We start from the raw sequence: 18,702 nt of genomic DNA on the forward strand, positions 1-18,702 counted from the left end.
TTCAGTTATAAAGAATTCGGAGGTAAAAACCCTGAGTAACTGGACTATAAGCTGAACATCTTAAGTGAATTGAGGAAGCTATTAAGAAAATGTAAATGTATAGAACAATATCACCATTGACAGTTAATTATTTGCAAATAATAAAATTATTTTGTTAACTAAATTTGCTACACATTTGCTAAGAGGCATACTAGTAAGTAAACAATAAAACTTTTCAAGCAAACTGGAATTAAATCATTAATAAAAATGAATACTAAATTTAGTCAAAATTCTCAATATGCAACTAGAGGAAGTTTTTTACGTCTTAAGTTTTTAACTTCTTAAGTTAAAAATAAATAAAGGAAATACATAAATTCAGGTCCTAACAGAACATAAAAAAATACTTAATTTTTTCGAGTTTAGTGCAATATTGTTAACATAAATTTCCTACACTTTAGAAACAAGATTAAAATAAAAATTAGTTTATAATCTTCTGTGTTATCAGGCAATCTTTGAAAATGTTATATAAGGTAATTGTTATAAATTAAATCATAACTGAATTTATTCAGTTTTTTTTTTGTGGTTTCCTGACAATAGCGGCATGTACAAGTTAGAGTGAAAGCAGCAAAATGGATAACACGTGAGTCAATTTTTACGTAAGTAGTTTAAAGGGTCAACTAATTTTGTTTATATTTTTAGATTGCCGGAAGTAACATTCTGGGTGAGTGGTACTGAATATACAGGTAAGTGTAATATTGAAAAATTGAATGTTGTTTTAATAGACTGGAAAAAAAATTGTAATTACAAATTACCTTAAGTTAAATAATAGGCATTATGTAACATATAAAAACGACTGACCTTGAGATTTCTTTTGCTTTAGAAAGTTTATGTTTGTTTTTTAATTAAAGGGCCATACTTAAAAATTATTTTAAGAAATTCTATTGATGTTTGAAATAAATATGATACAAAATAAGACCACCGCAAGTGACAAATCAATCGTTAGATATTCTCGAAACATTTCAAAAACTAAAAAATTTATTTGAAATCTGTTTACGTTATCTCAGTAATTCCCGGCACGACTTTTTTCTAATTTCAGCTGCACTGTATCTTTATAATAGACCTTAAGTATTGCTTATATGAAACCATATTTTTATAGATTTCATATTCCTGTAAAAAAACATTAAATTAAAAAATATCCCTATAAAATTAAAAAAGTAAAGCCTAATTTATCGTGAGACGCCCTGTACATAACCACTTATAGGAGTACAAAAATACACATATTTTCATTAACATTGTATTTGAATATGTCCTTAAGCAGCATTTATCACATTTATGAAGTATTTGACTCTATTATTAGAACTTGTCTAAACTCCTTAAAACAAATGAATTTTCTCTTCGCTTTTATTATTGTCAATGTTTAATTAGGCCACTTGAAGTACACTTGAAACGATAAAAATTGAATTCAATTAAATTTGTTTCACCTAATGTTTTTTCATTGTAAACTTTTGTTTTATATACAATCTTATTGAAATGATATTTATAATTTTTTTATAATGTGGATGTCATATCCTTATACAGCATATATCGGCAGTTTTTTATGAGGGTATAAATGAGCGCTATTACAATGATTAAATACATTTTTGGAATATGGAGCCATAGATATCAAACGTTATTGGTTGAACTTGTCACGTCACGTAAACTTTACTCAATAGCATGACAATTGATAATATTTAAACTACCTACATATTAAAGGCATAAATTATCTAGAGCACACTCATCGAATTTTTTTGTTTCGTTTTCTTATGTATAGATATAATTTTTAAAAGTCTTGGTGATTCTTGTATTATTTTAAAATCTTTCTCATGCTAACCTTTGATACTGAAAAGATAAAAGGAATTTGAATCAATAAATTTTAGGGAATGTCGAAATTTTTATTAATTTTTTACTTACAGTTAAAACAGGTGAGGTCACCCCGGAAACCACGCTCAACACTTACTTGAGGGATTACCTCCACCTTACAGGCACGAAGAAATTATGTTTGGAAGGAGGATGTGGTACTTGCGTAGTTGCGGTAGAAGAAGCTGTTGGCAATACGAAACGGGTGTTTGCTGTTAATTCCGTGAGTATCGCCAAAATCAGAAAAGTTTGATTAATTATTGTATTATAGATAATACAGGGTGTCTCATAATTAGCTGCCAACCCTGAACAGGCCGATTCTATGATCAAAACTAAGTAATTTCCATTCCTCCCTCTTCAATGGGTCCCTGTGCCCTTAGGAAGCATTTCCGGACCCATGTTCATATGAACATTTTTACTTAGTTTTGATCATAGAATCGGCCTGTTCAGGGTTATGAGACACCCTGTATACTGTAATCTCGATATTAACTTAGTTCTTAATAAGGATCGTATAGTATGAGAAAAAGTGGAGCGCACAATCTTCAATTTATATGAATAATGAAATGGTTTTACTTCGGAGCATCTTCTTAGCTTCCAAATGCTTTACTTCTCAAATATCAACCAGCTGATAGTCCATCTTAGGTCGTCTTGCTTCAAACAGTCCCACAAAGCGCCTACACCGGCCGCATTGCGGTCGGGGTAGATGACGGATGGGGCCCACCTACGAAGGCTGTCCAGGCCTACACGAGATGAGGCAGGATAAAGAGGGATAATCCCCCTCGATCCCAAATCATTAAGGCCAATTTCTAGCCATGGAATAATGGCGCGGTCAAACAGTATAAAACTCTTCCATTTAGACTGGTTTGCAAGCTTTAATGGCAATTGTCGTTGGTTGAACGATTTCAGGGCAGTTTACCACGTCGACGAGACGATTTAGACTTTTTGACGTTTCAAATATTAATTAATTAATTAATTAATTAATTTATTTATTTATAGTGGTCGGTTTGTATGTATATTTACTATGTCGGCTGGTTTATTGAGTTCTGTTTCATGAAGTAGAAGTCACTGGGTGTGATCTATTAGTCATTGATGATAATAATAATAATAATAATAATAATATTTATTGTGCAAGGTAAAGCAAAAAAAAAGTAGTTTGCACAAAGGGTAAGAGTTTTGGCGTAAGCCATTCTTCCACTCTACCCAAAAAACAAAAACAAATAGCATATGTAACAACAAAATAACAAACAAACAAACATCAAACATAAAAAAATTTGAATAAATATTGAAATATAACATTTATCCCCTATATAATTTAGTACAATTCAATACAGTTGATTACCTAAAAGTAATTGTTTCAGTTTTTTTTATAAGAAGTCCCGGTGTCAAATCAAGAAAATTCAGTACCTTATTTAAACATGTCGGTGCCAAATATGAAAATGAACCTGTAAATTTAGATGTAGAATGTTGAGGAATAATGTATAAGTTAGTTCTTAAATTGACACCATGCACATCAGAATTTCTGGAAAGTAAATTAAATAAATACTTTAGCATTTCATTTTTACAGAGTCGATATAGAAACATTATTAAAAGATATTCAATTTTTATAGACAGGTTAGGTTCAGATAATCTTCTTAAATATGGAGTAATATGTTGTCTATAAGCTAACAAACCTGATGCATGCATTCTGAATTATTTGAATTTTTTGTTTATTATACTCTGGTAAAAAACGGTAATAAACTTGACTACAATAAAATATATTAGGATAAATTATTGTTTTAATAATTCGACAATTTTATCGGAGCGTTCGGAATCACATGTATCACATACACTACTTAAATAAATGAACCACTTATGAGTGGTTTCAAAATTCATCTCTCACCAAAATTATGGTATACTTCCATTAAATGCCTTATATCTATTATGTCTTTTAAACTGTTGATTTCTTTACGTTGTTATTTTAAGTAAAATTTAAACGTATATAAATCAGCAGAGGGTATTTATATTACATAATCTTGGCCAAGAATTACCTGGAATATAGAAACTTATTCGTAACAATCAAGACAGAAATATCACATGGCTAATAACTTCAAACTATGAATTGAAATGCGATAAACCAGTACTGCAGCAAATAGAACACATACATAATAACCAACCTTGAAATCATTCAGTCATTCTCTATTTATGAAGCAAGTGCTTTTTGCTAAACAAAAATATTAAGAAAGAATACAAAATAGTAAAATGTATATTTTTATTTATTTTTTTTTGCATATACGCACATCGAGAAATGTTAGTCCAGCATCTATTTCAAAACAGTATCCAAACACTGCTGTAAATAAAATGTTATCCTCAGAATTTAGACTTTCGTAATTGGATAAATCTACTTTAGTCTTTTTAAACCAAGTGAGGAAAGATTCTCAAGAAATCCCATATGCCGAGTATTAAGCAAATAATTCTGTAAATTTTTAGATGTTCGTAAATTATTATTAAGTCCAAAACACTTTCATCTTTATTGCGAGCTTAAAGTTTCACTATCTTCAGTCGCATCACTTGAATGCGTACGGCAAGAGTCTGCTTCAGAGCTACTTCTAAAATGTTGAAGCATTTACTTCATGTGCGCGAGAACTAAATGTTTGGTTTTCTTTTAATGAATATGAAATGATGCTTTTCCTGAAAATCTTACCTTTTATTTGGAATATAAAGTTCAATTTTGGTACTATAGTCTTTAATCAGTACATACTCAGTTCAAAACAATGGAAAACATTTGTTCAATTGCTAAAATAGTTAACAATATTGCTTCCGTTTTAAAACAAAACTGCTGTTTTAACATACCTGTTTCTAAAAGTAGCTGAAAGCTTCTTGCTTCATTTGATTTAACGACTTGATTGTTAGAATATTATGATGATGCAGTAACACTTATTACATTTAACTGTTTTCTGACATAGTTTTAACATTCTAGTGCTTGGTCTCTGTATTTTCTGCTCAAGGATGGAAAATCCATACCATTGAAGGTATCGGTGGGCCACTAGATGGATACCACCCTATCCAGAAACTGTTGGCGAACAACAACGGTTCGCAGTGCGGATTTTGTTCCACTGGAATGGTTATGAATATGTATGCCTTGAACGAATCCGGTCCAAAAACTCAGCAAGAGATCGAGGATGCTTTCAGTGGCAATATTTGCAGATGTACTGGATACAGGCCCATTTTGCAAGCGTTTAGACAATTAGCTTCAGATGCTAGTACGTATAAGAATAAAAATGCTATTTTGTATTCTAAGAATTAACGTTACAAGCCGTTAGGATTTTAATTTTTTTGTTGAATTATATTAACATTATAAATTGTAATTAATTTGATCTGAATATGTTAATCTGAGTATAACTGGGAAGTAACTAATAATTTTTATGTTCAGATCAGAAATTGGCAGATATCGAAGATACGAAACCATGTAACAAGGGCAAATGTCTTAATCAATGTGAAGAGAAGTGCATCAAGAATAAAGTAAGTTACAAATTTACTGATGGAATTTATGTCTGGATAAAAGTGTACACACTGCAACAACTATTGCTGGTTTTAAACACATTAGGGACAAAAACTTACATGTTGGTTGCTGGATATACTGCAAAAGGTGATACTATTAATTTATTACTGCTTTATTGATTTCTTAATTTATAATTATATTATTGAAGTGAGTAATTTTCATGTTTATAGGTGTTTACAGAGTAACAACCCTTCCAGACGTATATATCGATGTGGCAAGTGTAACTCAACTAACAACTTACTCCGTGACATCTACTACGCTAACCATAGGTGGAAACTTCGCGCTAAACAACGCTATAGAGCTTTTCAAAGAAGTAGCTGAAGGAAATGCGAACTTTGCATACTTGACGACCATGGCCAAACATGTTGCATTAGTAGCAAACGTTGCTGTGCGAAATGTAAGTTAATTTAACAATGCATTACTGATTAAAATAGTTTGAAAATGCAAATTGCCTTTGCATTATTACGTTTCTGTATCAGTTTTGTATTAGTTGTGGAAATACAAAATACCAATATCTTTTATTATAGATTGGCACGTTAGCTGGAAATCTGATGATTAAATATTATCACAATGAATTTCAATCCGATATATTTCTACTTTTGGAAACTTTTAACGCAGTTTTGGTAATAGGTAAGAGTATAAATTTCAACGTTTGATATATTTGCCTTATTAAAGATATTTTTCATTCAACGAATAATTAAAATATAACCATACTATCTTTTTATGTAGAAGGTTTCGATTTCATTTTTTTTTTAGTTGATTCAAAAGGGAATGAAGTGAAAGTAAGCCCTAAAGAATTTCTTGCTTTAGATATGAACAAAAGGGTCATAAAGCAGGTCGTTCTTAGTGCTTTGAATTCCACTTACAAATACGAGACGTACAAGGTATATCGAAATTTATTTACATTAAAAATGCTATTAAATTCTCTACTGTACCTTTTCTAGATAATGGGTCGCGCACAAAATACTCATGCTCTTGTGANCCAGACGTATATATCGATGTGGCAAGTGTAACTCAACTAACATCTTACTCCGTGACATCTACTACGCTAACCATAGGTGGAAACTTCGCGCTAAATAACGCTATAGAGCTTTTCAAAGAAGTAGCTGAAGGAAATGCGAACTTTGCATACTTGACGACCATGGCCAAACATGTTGCATTAGTAGCAAATGTTGCTGTGCGAAATGTAAGTTAATTTAACCCTGCATTACTGATTAAAATAGTTTGATGTAATGTGCGAAAATGCAAATTGCCTTCACATTATTTTATTTCTGTATCAGTTTTGTAATAGTTATGGAAATATAAAATACCAATATCTTTTATTATAGATTGGTACGTTAGCTGGAAATCTGATGATTAAATATTATCACAATGAATTTCAATCCGATATATTTCTGCTTTTGGAAACTTTTAACGCAGTTATGGTAATAGGTAAGATTATAAAGGTTTGATACATTTGCCTTATAAAGATATTTTTCATTCAGCGAATAATTAAAATATAACCATACTATCTTTTTATGTAGAAGGTTTCGATTTCATTTTTTTTTTTAGTTGATTCAAAAGGGAATGAAGTGAAAGTAAGCCCTAAAGAATTTCTTGCTTTAGATATGAACAAAAGGGTCATAAAGCAGGTCGTTCTTAGTGCTTTGAATTCCACTTACAAATACGAGACGTACAAGGTATATCGAAATTTATTTACATTAAAAATGCTATTAAATTCTCTACTGTACCTTTTCTAGATAATGGGTCGCGCACAAAATACTCATGCTCTTGTGAACGCCGGCTTTCTATTAAAATTGAACTACCAAACTGTCGTATCGGCAAGAATTGTATATGGGGCCATCAACCCTCAGTTTGTTCACGCTTCGAGTCTGGAAACGTTCTTATCAGGAAAGATTTTATTCAATAACGATGTCTTGAGACAAGCATTCCAAGTTTTGGACGCTGAAATACAACCTGATCATGTTCTACCCGATCCAACTCCAGAATTTCGAAAAATGTTAGCTGTGTCTCTGTTTTATAAGGTACAGTTCCTCTTTGAATTTGTCGCTTTTATTTTAACAGTTGTAGAAATTATCCGATTGTTTTGAATAGGAAACTTCATTAAATGTTATGTGGCAAGACTTATTTTTTTAATCTCTAATTGTTGTTTGTTGGTTTTTGTTTATGTGTAGTTCGTACTAAGTATTGCCCCAGATGATCTGGTATCAAGCAGAAATAAAAGCGGAGGATCACTTCTTGAGAGGCCACTATCTACGGGAATCCAAGAATTTGGTACTAATCCGGAGAACTATCCTGTTACAGAGCCCATCATTAAAGTTGAAGCTTTAGCACAATGCTCAGTTAAATGGAAAAAATAAGATTAACTAGGCTGGCTATGGTTTAAAATAAATAACAGGAATATAGTTTATACATCCATAGAACAGTTAGAGACGAATTTAATAAATACTAAAATTTTCAGGTCAAGCCGAGTATATCATCGATATGCCTGATCGACCGCATCAACTGTTTGCTGCTTTAGTTACGGCAAAGGCGATGGCCAATTCGTATGTTCTATCCGTTGACACATCCAAAGCTTTGGTATTTAACTTTCTACGAGTGACATATAAAACGAAATTCCAGTACAAGGGATTTTATTCAATACTTTTTACTGTACAGGTTCAATCTCCAATCGATATGCTCCATGTGTCCAATAGTGGAAAATATTGGGATTTTGGCGGTCATAGTATGATTATAGCATTCATTTTTTTCACAAGTTGCAACAAACAGAGAAAAATTAATACTATACCAATAATAAATAACTTCATGACATAAAGTTTCAGACTTTTTTGGATGTAGCTAACGTTGGTCATTTAATGAAAAGAGAAAACCTCCAGCATACTTCAGGCATAGGTGATGATGGTGATAACAAAGCGACATGATAAAAGTCACTATTCATGAAAGGGCATGTTTTTCACGCTGTTGGTGTTCTGTTAATTAGAGTTATTAATTCTGACGATAGATCTTCTCTAGTTTTTGCTACAGGTAAGATAGTGTCCACAACACAAATTACACAAACTACCTGCTCGAGAATTTGCAATCTGTCTCGGTAAATTTAGCAAACCTCTTTGTGATCGGGATGCGATACTCTAATAGGATATTGATCACTACACCATAAGTATCAATGGACATAGTAAAGATTGTATAGGACTCAAAGGTATATTAATATATTATTAACTTATTGATATTCTATGTATTAGATTGGTTTTAATGAACTATTTACTGGAAGCTCCGGAATATGAACGGTAAGAATTATTGAAATAAAGTCGCAAGTACTGGTTGTTCATTTTTCTATGATCCTTTCCTCCTTTTATGAATGATTTATTTGAATAAAAAATAAAACAATATTAATTTTTTGAAGGCGACAGCGGGTGTGGTGGCATATTTTGGCAAGGATGACATTCCAGGAGAGAATACGTTTATTCCAGCCATGACCAGTCTTACGGTTCAGGAAGAACTTTTCTGTAGTGGAAGGGTCCAGTACTACGACCAAACTATTGGAATAATAGTTGCGAAAACCCACGACCTCGCTGTCAAAGCTGTTGAATTAGTCGAAGTCACTTATTCTGCACCTGTCCAAAGGCCTTACTTGAATATTAAAGAAGTACTCGACGCGAATGATACCTCGCGAATTCAAGCGGTTACAACTGTGGTGGCAAAAACACAGGGTATGTACTGCTAGTACAGATCCAAAATTTAACATTTTACGTCATGTATTAATTGATAATTTCATTTAATTCAAATTGTCTTCTGAAGGAAGTGTTTTTCAAATTTTAGGTACTGATATAGCTCACGTTATTAAAGGGACGTTCTATATAGGCATGCAGTATCATTTTCACATGGAGGCACAATGTTGTAATGTTGTCCCCACTGAAGACAGCTTGGATTTATATCCATCGTCTCAGTGGATGGATCTAAACCAGCTTGCTTGTGCAGCAGCTTTAAATATTCCCACTAGCAGGTAATATACTAGTAGCATAGTGAAAAAGCATTGATGTCGAATAAAATATAAGGTATAACTTATACTATGGATTATTCAATATAGTCTGCTAAAAAAGCTATTATTATTAAATTTAAACGTGATTCCAGAGTTAACGTAAAAGTACGAAGACTGGGAGGTGCCTTTGGGGCTAAAATTATGAGAAACACCCTTGTCTCTACCGCTTGTGCACTAGCTGCCCATAAACTTAACAAACCCGTCAAGATCTGGCTGCCCATGGAGACGAATATGACTACCATTGGAAAACGATATCCTCTCTATGCCAATTACGAGGCCGGAGTTAACGCCCAGGGCGTTATTCAGTATTTGGAGACCGATTTGTACAGCGATTTTGGTGTCGGGGGGAACGAATCCATTGACCCTTTTCTTATCGATATGTTCGAAAATTGCTACGACACCAGCACTTGGAACTTTACCAGTCACATAGTCAAAACTGACACTCACGCTAATTGCTGGACTAGAGCTCCAGGTAAGAAAAAACGATTTTTTCCTTCCGAGATAGTACATCCAGTACTTCTATAATTTCACTTCATGCAAGTTGTAGTTCTACTTCTAAATAAAAAGGGTTCGACATTTTTTAACAAGATAACTATAAAATACCTGGGTTTCAATCAATATCTCGACTAGTTTAGAAAATTACAAAAAGAACATAGTCAATTCACGTTAAGCCTATTTAATTTTAGGTTCTGTGGAGGGTTTAGCGGCTATAGAGCATATCATGGAGCAAATAGCTTATACTGTGAATCTGGATACAGCGGCGGTAAAGGCAGCTAACTTCGATACGGTTAACCATCCAAAACTGGTGGAACTCGCGCCATTATTCTATGGCTAGAAATTGGCCTCAATGATTTGGGATCGAGGGGGATTATCCCTCTTTATCCTGCCTCATCTCGTGTAGGCCTGGACAGCCTTCGTAGGTGGGCCCCATCCGTCGTCTACCCCGACCGCAAATGCGGCCGGTGTAGGCGCTTTGTGGGACCTCCTTTTGTCCTGGCTGGGCCCCGCCGGCTAGGGCCCTTTCTTCTGGCGCTCTTCTTGCTTCGCCGGCTCGTCTGTGTAAACCCCGGGGGTAGTGTCATGTTTATGTGTGGTATGGTTGGGTAGGGTAGTGCGGCTATGCAGCCTGGGATGCGCTTTGCTAAGGTGGCCTTTAGGCTAGCGCGGGAGGGGAGGGTTAAGGAGGGTATGGGGGGTGTGTATGTGTGTGTGTGTGTGTGTGTGTGTGTGTCGTTGTCTTCGTTTCTTGATCCTGGCTGTCTCTGAAACAGAAAAGGTTAGCGGGCAGGGGGGGGTCATTGGGGTGGTCACCCAGGGTCAAAAAGTTGGTGTCTAGGTCTTTTGTGTTTGTCGGTTACGTCGGGTACGTAGTCAACGGCTTGCCTGAGGAGGGGATTGTCATGTCTAGCGGCTACGTCAAATCGTTTCTCCGCGTTTTGTCTTATTGTCTGTGTAGCGTTTGTGTATTGTAAGTCTCGTAATATGTCAGTGTTTCTTACGTACCAGGGCGCGTCGGTGGCCGTGCGGAGGGCTATGTTTTCCACAGCCTGTAATGACTTTAAGTGGCTTTTTGCCGCGTGACCCCACGCCGTGGAGGCGTAGGTTAGCTGCGGTTGAAGTACCACCTTGATAAGCGTTCGCTTATTCCTTAAACTGAGGGTGTTTCCACCTTTGAGTAAGGGATAGAGCCTAGCCCTGGCTGGTGGAACTGTGGAATGAAATGCAAACATGGGGTGAAATACCAACCAGAAAACAGGAAATAGCAGCTTATAATGCGGTAAATTACTATTTAATATTAATGTGACGTTTTATGTGACATGTTCTAATTGTTGTCCTCCCTTATGAACCAAATGGGACTCTTTCAATTCTATCTTATTGTCATGAACATAATATAACGTTTAGTTAAAACTGGTCAATCCACCACGGATCTTGACTGTCGACTGGATTCTTCACTTGCACCAGTTTCTCTGGGTCACTCTTATTTTTGTGTACAATATTTAATTTTTAAAACAAGAGATACAGATAATGAAAAAGAATTCATTTATCTATCTGAAATACTGTAAAACATCTGAGTGAATATCATCAATATATTTCTCAGTGGTATCAGTTTGTCATTCATTAAAGGCATCAATAAATTTTTATTAGTGGCTTTATTGTGATTTTTTGTTTTCTACTAGTCAAGGTTGAAAAGTTGAATATTTCGTAGGCTAACAGATGGAAAAAGAAAGGTATGTCTTTGGTGCCGATGGCATGGACGTTGGATTTTGCAGTGAACTATACGGTGTTAGTTTCGATATTCCATGGAGATGGCGGAGTGGTGATTTCTCATGGTGGTATAGAGATGGGACAAGGTATTAATACAAAGGTAGGACTAAAAGAAAATATTTTTTTGATAATTGTATTTATTTCAATAAAAGTGGTGTTAAAAGAAGTTATGTTTTAGTTTTTCTTAACCACAAAATTTTTGCCAGCTAATAACACTCATTTTTACGATTATGATAAAAACCAGGGAAAAGGGAGATGGGTCAATTATTTATCAGAGAACAGCCACTTAGTACATCAGTTCTTCGTATTTCACATTTTTTCAGGCAATTCAATCATGTGCCTACAAATTTGGAATACCAATAGACTTGATTACTGTCAAGCCAAGCTACAACGTCATAGCACCAAATTCTATGGCGAGTGGGGGCAGCATAACAAGTGAGGGAGTTTGTTTTGTAAGTAGTGCCCATTTTCAACTGAACATATGCGATCCATTCCATTTCCATTCCATTTCCTTTGCAGGGTGTGTTGAGAGCTTGTGACATGTTAATTCAACGAATGGCGCCAATAAAGGAAAGTTTAGGAGGAAATCCTGCCTGGGCGGATTTAATAAATGCTTGTTATGCTGCAAATATACAACTTACAGCGTCAGGATTGTAAGTATACCTATTATTCCTGTCATAGCAGCTGAGAGTGAAAATTTTATAATGTATCTACTTATAACATATAAAACCAGGTCCCCAATTAGGCCACGGCCCCGTCATTTTCAAGTGGAGTTTCTAATAATATAAATTTTGCGCAGCATTTTTAAACCTTTAATAAAACTAAAGGGCCAACAGAAAAATATCTTTCCATTCTCGAAAACGGAGAACGTCAAGCTACTGCAAAAATACGTTTTGGTATAAAATAAGATGGGTTTCAGGTTTTCATTATTTCCGACCTTGATTTCTTCCAAATTTGAATTTTTCTTTGGCAAGTACGTATTACATCTAAGTTTGGTCTCATGGTTTCCTTTAGTTTCTGTTGAAAAAAATATTCCGGAGTTAGACTAACTTAGAACTTAGATGTTTTTAATTTGTTATATCATTAAAATCACTTAATTGTAACGTATATGACTTTGCAACCAGGTATGTGGTGAAATTTAAAACAAGTTCGATACAAAATCTCAAAAATGAAATTTACAAATACAGTTACACAGAATAAAACAAACTATCCTGCAGAGAGTTGGAATTGTTTTGTTCTTGAAGAAGAAAGAGTTCCTGATGTGAGACTAAATGTAATATATAACAATATATCCATAAAAAATTTTGCATATAAAAGATGTGATGTTCTAAAATGTGTTATAGGAGTAAAAATTAAGTTGGCTAATTTTTGTAACGTACTATTTTGAATATTGTTTTATTTGCAGTGGTCTTAAATTTCAAATAACAAAATTTAGTTAGTTTTGTTATTTTTTTTTCTTTTAAAAGTTTTTGTCAATATTTGGAATTCGAATTCTCATTAAGGTGGCTATATCCCTGGTCGAGAAATAGTCAAATTTCTGGCGTTTTTAGATACTAAAATCTTGAAAAGTAAAACGTATAGAACAAAAGTAAGCACAAACATAAAATCCTTGTTGTTCTGTTTATTCATTGTTACTATTTAAATTTACTCAAATAAAATAGTAACTAAAAAAAAAGCATTTGTAAGACATGCGTTTGCTGTTATCCTAACCCCACATTTTAAGAATTATTTTTACGTACTTATAAATAAAAGCAAACAATTTCATATGTAGGATTAAGAAAGTAAATGTTATAAGAATATTTACATGTGGAGTTGTATATAAAAAAGTTGGTATTTTCGTAGATTTCACTACCTAAAACCTTCCTTGATGGTTTGATCGTTTTTTGCACCTGCTTATTCGTTTTACTGCGGCGTCTTTGAAAATATCCAGATGGCATGACATAACATTCCTATTATTTGATAAGCTTTAGATTATTCAGTTATTAAATGTTTGAAATTATTTGTCTTTGCAGAAAACACTATTTAAAGAATATGGCGCCCTTAACGAAAGACTAAGCATTGTTCTCACCCATTTACCTCTTTTTTCTTAATATGCCAGTAACCATGATGCCTCAAAATTTGCGGATACCTTAGTTAAATAAAAAAACATTTCTGTCTACAGATAAAAAACCACATTTTCTTTTATTTAGCTTTTCTCCAAATGAACCAGGTTTCCCGAGGTATGTAGTTTATGGTGTAAACGCAAGTGAAGTAGAAGTTGATATTTTAACTGGTCAGAAACTGATTTCAAGATACGATATGATTGAAGACGTTGGAGAAAGCATCAGTCCTCTCATTGACATTGGTCAAGTGGAAGGAGCGGTAGCAATGGGTATGTTCTTAAATCGTTTGTCTTAATAACAACAAAAAAAATTTACAACTCAACGACGTAATTGATTATCGAACTGTTACAAATATGTAGATTTCAAACACAATATTTCTACCACAGACAATATAGTTTATCGCCTCAGACCGTGAATTAAAGCTATAAATTGGCAACCTAAAAATGATGCAGGGTCTTGTTAGCCGGCATCCAGCAATATTTAGCGTGGTAACTCTTCTACTCGGGAATAGGTGGCAGTTCTAGCGGTGGCTTTGTTGCCATATAATAACTGCCAAATAAATTTAATGCATTTAATTATGTAATTGAAGAGTTATATAGAACTTATATTTTGTTTGGTAATGACATTTGTGTTAAATGCTAAATAAAATAAATCAAGTAATTATGAATTTACCTAATTAATTATTTATTTCAAAAAAATTATAAAAATTTAAAATTTCCTTAAGAATAGTACCTTAATTTATTATTTAATAAAATTTTGGACCTTTTCCATTCAACGTAGGACGGATAATCACAACCCATAAGGTGTGGGGAGATTTTTTTAATTATTTTTTCGATTTAACGCACCGTTTCCGAGTTATACGACCTTTTTACTATATGACGTCACACTCCTCTTGTTTCCAAAATTTATTTTCGACATATTAAGTTTTTAACGTTTTGCACTCAATGCAGAACGGACAATCAGAACCAGAGATGTAGGGGAGACTTTTTAAATTATTTTTTCAATTAAACGCACCGTTTCCGAGTTATATATACTTTTTTTATTCTATGATGTCACACACCGTTGGTCCCACCGAACCATGGAAGATTTTTTGATATTTCGAGTCATTTCCGAGGTACAAGCAAATACTGTTTTTTTTCTTTCATATATTGTGACACTCCGCTCTGCCTCACCCACCGAGTGCTCTACTCAGAACCAAAGGGAGATTTATTTATATTTCCAGCCATTTCCGAGTTACGGCAAAAACTGCATTTAAAGTTTTTTTCTATATTTAATTATCAAACCTATAAGTGTTTAAAATATCATTACGAATTTTGTTTATTTGGGAATACTTTCTGCAGTATATCAATATCAAATAATACTAACTGTGACACCGCTGCAGAATATCATATGAAACTACCTACATAGATATTCGTCGATTCTTTAAAATACCTACATCATATATTTAAGTAAATACAGTAAAGCAAAAAACAGATATTGATAAAAAAGTGTACAAAATAAATCCGTAAGTACGCCTGGCAACATTGCCAAAGAGTTGCTTATATGTTGCTAGGATACACGTAGGAATGCGAGCTGCTGCCTTTGATTCTTCCTAAAATTCTGCTGGTGGTGTACTCTATCGGCAATTCGGAAATTTAAAACTGTTGTTCTATTCCAGTAGCGGACTGGGGCTAGTATATTGTCTGTGTTTCTACAATGACTGAAAATTATGCTGTCGGTTTTAACAAGTAATATATTGTTTCACGTCATCAGGAAAGAAAATTATAATATTGTAGCCTGGAAATTGATAGAGCAATTAAAGAATATTTGTAAAAAGTTTTATTTTTTCATTTTGTCCAGCTATACTCATGTAACATTGACATGTCTCATTACTATATTTCTACTTTTAGGTATTGGTTACTATACAACTGAACAAATAGTTACTAATGAAGAAGGTAGAATCTTGACCAATAGAACTTGGTATTACACTCCTCCAGGTGCTAAAGATATACCTGTCAACCTAAGGATTAAATTCCCCGAAAACAACCCGAACCCTGAAGGAGTGCTGAGATCTAAAGGTAAGAAACACAACATTTTTTAAATAAATATTTCTGTTACGAGTTTTTAAAGAAAGAATTTTTAAGTAATATATTTTACACATATTTTTACTTACAGCTATTGCTGAACCGCCCATCTGCGTTACTTGTAGCATCCCTCTAGCTATCAGAAATGCCATGGCTTCGGCTAGAACAGAAGCCGATCCTAGCCAACCAAAATTTTATTTATTTGGTAGGTTTTACGCCGTATTGATTTTAGACCAGGTAGTACTATTTTTCTCTTTTCAGATGGACCAAGTACAGTCGAAAATACACTACTTAATTCCTGTAATTCATATGAACAGTATACTTTATAATAACAAAATAAGTAACAATAACCATCTTATGTGTGTGTTTTGTATTATTGGGATATACGGTTATGTGTGTACTAGGAGTTATAAATTGTATGTATATATAAATGGTGTTAATAAATAAGTGGTGTGTGTGTGTAGTCTTTTTATTATTGACATAATGCGCAAAACTCGATTGGCAGAAACATTTTTTTGCAGATAGAATATTTTTTTAATACCCACTGACTTATCATAGTGACGAGAAACTTTTTTAGAACCGCTGATTCCACCGATAGTTCTGCCTCTGTTGACAAGTGTTGTTTACAAATAATTGTACTTGAATATGTGAAGTTAATTTTCAGTTTTCATCGGCGTTTCTATACTTTATCACTTCTGTTTAGTATTGTTACTGTATTATGGGCCATTTCCATTTTAGAATGTATATTTTCAATTATTATTTTAACACACACCAAAGGTATGCTGTCATTTCATAAAAGCACAGTTGAAATAAGGATCTAAAAATCAAGACATTACTGGAACGTTTGATCACGAATAATTTTAACAAAAAAGACGCCCGTTTCCAGAACGAAAATTAAAATAGAACTGATAATTACCTAAAATTGAATTAGTTATCAATTTACAATAACACGCCTTTTACAACCAACCACAAATAATCCCCTTTTTTATGTAGTATGTAACGCAGGAACAATTCCAGAAGTTCTCAATAAGGTTTAATAAGGTTGATTATTATTAATTTTAAACGCCATTTTGCAGCTTCAACGATTTTGACTAGTGAAAATACTTAGTATTAATGCCCTCTACCTACCATTAAAAAGTACTCTCCAGGTTATACTTATAGATAAAATAAATATAAGAAGAGATATATAAAAGATTGGGTGGGACTAAATAATGAAGATGCAGAACTAACTCTTTCTTGGTAAATTAAAATCTAATTCGAAAATTTTATACCTACGTATAATTATACCCATTAATTGACAAACAAACAAAATCTATATAGAAAGGCTATATCTCCAGGAGAACACTTATCTTAAAATCTCAGTTTTTATTCCTAAAAAATCATACTTTAAAATAAATCTAAAGAGATAGCTAATTTACAATGTTTGATAGATCGCTAGACTGACGCAGACACACTATAATCCCTATAATCTTTTACGAATTCTACACAATTAAATGTATAGACTAAAAGTCTAGTAGGTACATCAAGTGTTATAGCTACATTTGTGTCGGTTTTCAATGTTCAGATATTTGCATATAACATTAGATCATAACCCTGAAAAAAATGCAATATTAAAATGTAATGTAGATAATATATGGGACGTTATAGTGACAGCTAAATAATTGAAAAATAAGGAAGGTGAGACTGGGAAAATTTATAAATTACAACATATGACCCGGTTCTGGCTGATAGTACATCAGCTGATATCAGATTTCATATCTAATGCATAATTCTGTTCAAAAGAAAAAATAATTTATTAATACAGATAAGATAATAAAATCATGAAATAACCGACGACTATAAATAAATTTTAAATGCTGATGTTAGGAAACAATTACTCTGCAGACTACATACCGACCAGCGTTTAGTTATTGAATCCACGTGCCATGCGTATTTTGGACTTATTAGTCATCAGTATGCCATAGATGTGAAAACTATCGAATGCCTTTATAGTCCGGGCAAATTAGATTTTTTTTTTAAAATAGGTCCTACCTCGAATTTTATGGGCTTAAAAATAAGTAAAAAATGCACAGAATAAAAGCCTAAATTTGTGTATTTGTAGGGGTCGAGCGTCATATTGTTTATAACAAAAGAAAAAAAATTGCTCTTTTTTCAGTTTTTCGCTTATATCTCCAAAAATAGGCCTCTAATCGACATGAGGTATCCTTATCGATTTTGTTCCTGAGGAAACTTGCTACAAGGATAGGCTTTTGCGAAAGCTCGCAAACATTTTTTTACATTGCAAAATTAGCGGTGAAACAAAAATATGCAAAATTTTCAGCATTAAATAAAAAGAACGAATTTGACTGAAATTGGATGAAACTACAGGAAAAGTTAACTGTTGGGGTGCTCAACAAATACCCGCAATCCGGACCCCCAATTTCAAAATGGCGGCCTATTGCAAAATTATAAAGTCGAAAGCGCGAGCGCGTATATTTTCTGTCCAAGTTAAGGTATCGAAAGGTAATTACATTATCTCGCGTCTGTGTAAATTTCAGAAATTTAAGTTGCAAAATAAAAAAGTTATTAAAAAACCAAAAAAAACGGAAATTTGGGTCCTTATCTCGGCGATTTTTTAATATACAGATTTCAAACCAATTGCATCAAATAGTGCTTAAAAAAACATGAATTAAAAAAAAAGCGTCTCTATCCGACCAATAGGAGCCGAGACAATTTTTTTTCTTTAAACGGTATTTTGGCTGTTCTATTTAATATTTTGTAATAAACTTGGTCTCTTTGTAAAGTAGAAGATGTCGATGTCGATTAGAGGCATATTTTCGGAGA

The 18,702-nt window shown here is 33.3% G+C and overlaps 1 protein-coding gene across 1 annotated transcript; it reads left to right on the plus strand.

The window, feature by feature from the left end:
• The first annotated feature begins 568 nt into the window (after window positions 1-568).
• Window positions 569-16,336, plus strand: LOC108909767 (indole-3-acetaldehyde oxidase). Its single transcript, XM_023456038.1, has 27 exons — window positions 569-619; window positions 679-722; window positions 1,932-2,098; window positions 4,832-5,114; window positions 5,285-5,500; window positions 5,584-5,810; window positions 5,941-6,043; window positions 6,170-6,297; window positions 6,358-6,372; window positions 6,414-6,599; window positions 6,742-6,844; window positions 6,965-7,092; window positions 7,153-7,437; window positions 7,588-7,756; window positions 7,875-7,993; window positions 8,814-9,120; window positions 9,230-9,413; window positions 9,542-9,921; window positions 10,136-10,254; window positions 11,152-11,226; window positions 11,656-11,814; window positions 12,038-12,166; window positions 12,234-12,367; window positions 13,904-14,085; window positions 15,706-15,873; window positions 15,971-16,084; window positions 16,141-16,336. Exons 1-27 carry the CDS (start codon window positions 609-611, stop codon window positions 16,206-16,208), a joined length of 4,203 nt encoding a protein of 1,400 aa, XP_023311806.1. The 5' UTR covers window positions 569-608; the 3' UTR covers window positions 16,209-16,336.
• Window positions 16,337-18,702: the final 2,366 nt, after the last annotated feature.

The sequence above is a fragment of the Anoplophora glabripennis genome, unplaced genomic scaffold, assembly GCF_000390285.2.
Source record: "Anoplophora glabripennis isolate ALB-LARVAE unplaced genomic scaffold, Agla_2.0 scaffold492, whole genome shotgun sequence".
NCBI classification, from domain to species: domain Eukaryota; kingdom Metazoa; phylum Arthropoda; class Insecta; order Coleoptera; family Cerambycidae; genus Anoplophora; species Anoplophora glabripennis.

Coding starts and splice junctions, on each gene's coding strand:
- LOC108909767 (XM_023456038.1), top strand. Junction 6,044..6,169: donor TAACGCAGTTTTGGTAATAG/GTAAGAGTATAA, acceptor TTTTTTTTTTAG/TTGATTCAAAAGGGAATGAA. Junction 7,093..7,152: donor ACAAATACGAGACGTACAAG/GTATATCGAAAT, acceptor TACCTTTTCTAG/ATAATGGGTCGCGCACAAAA.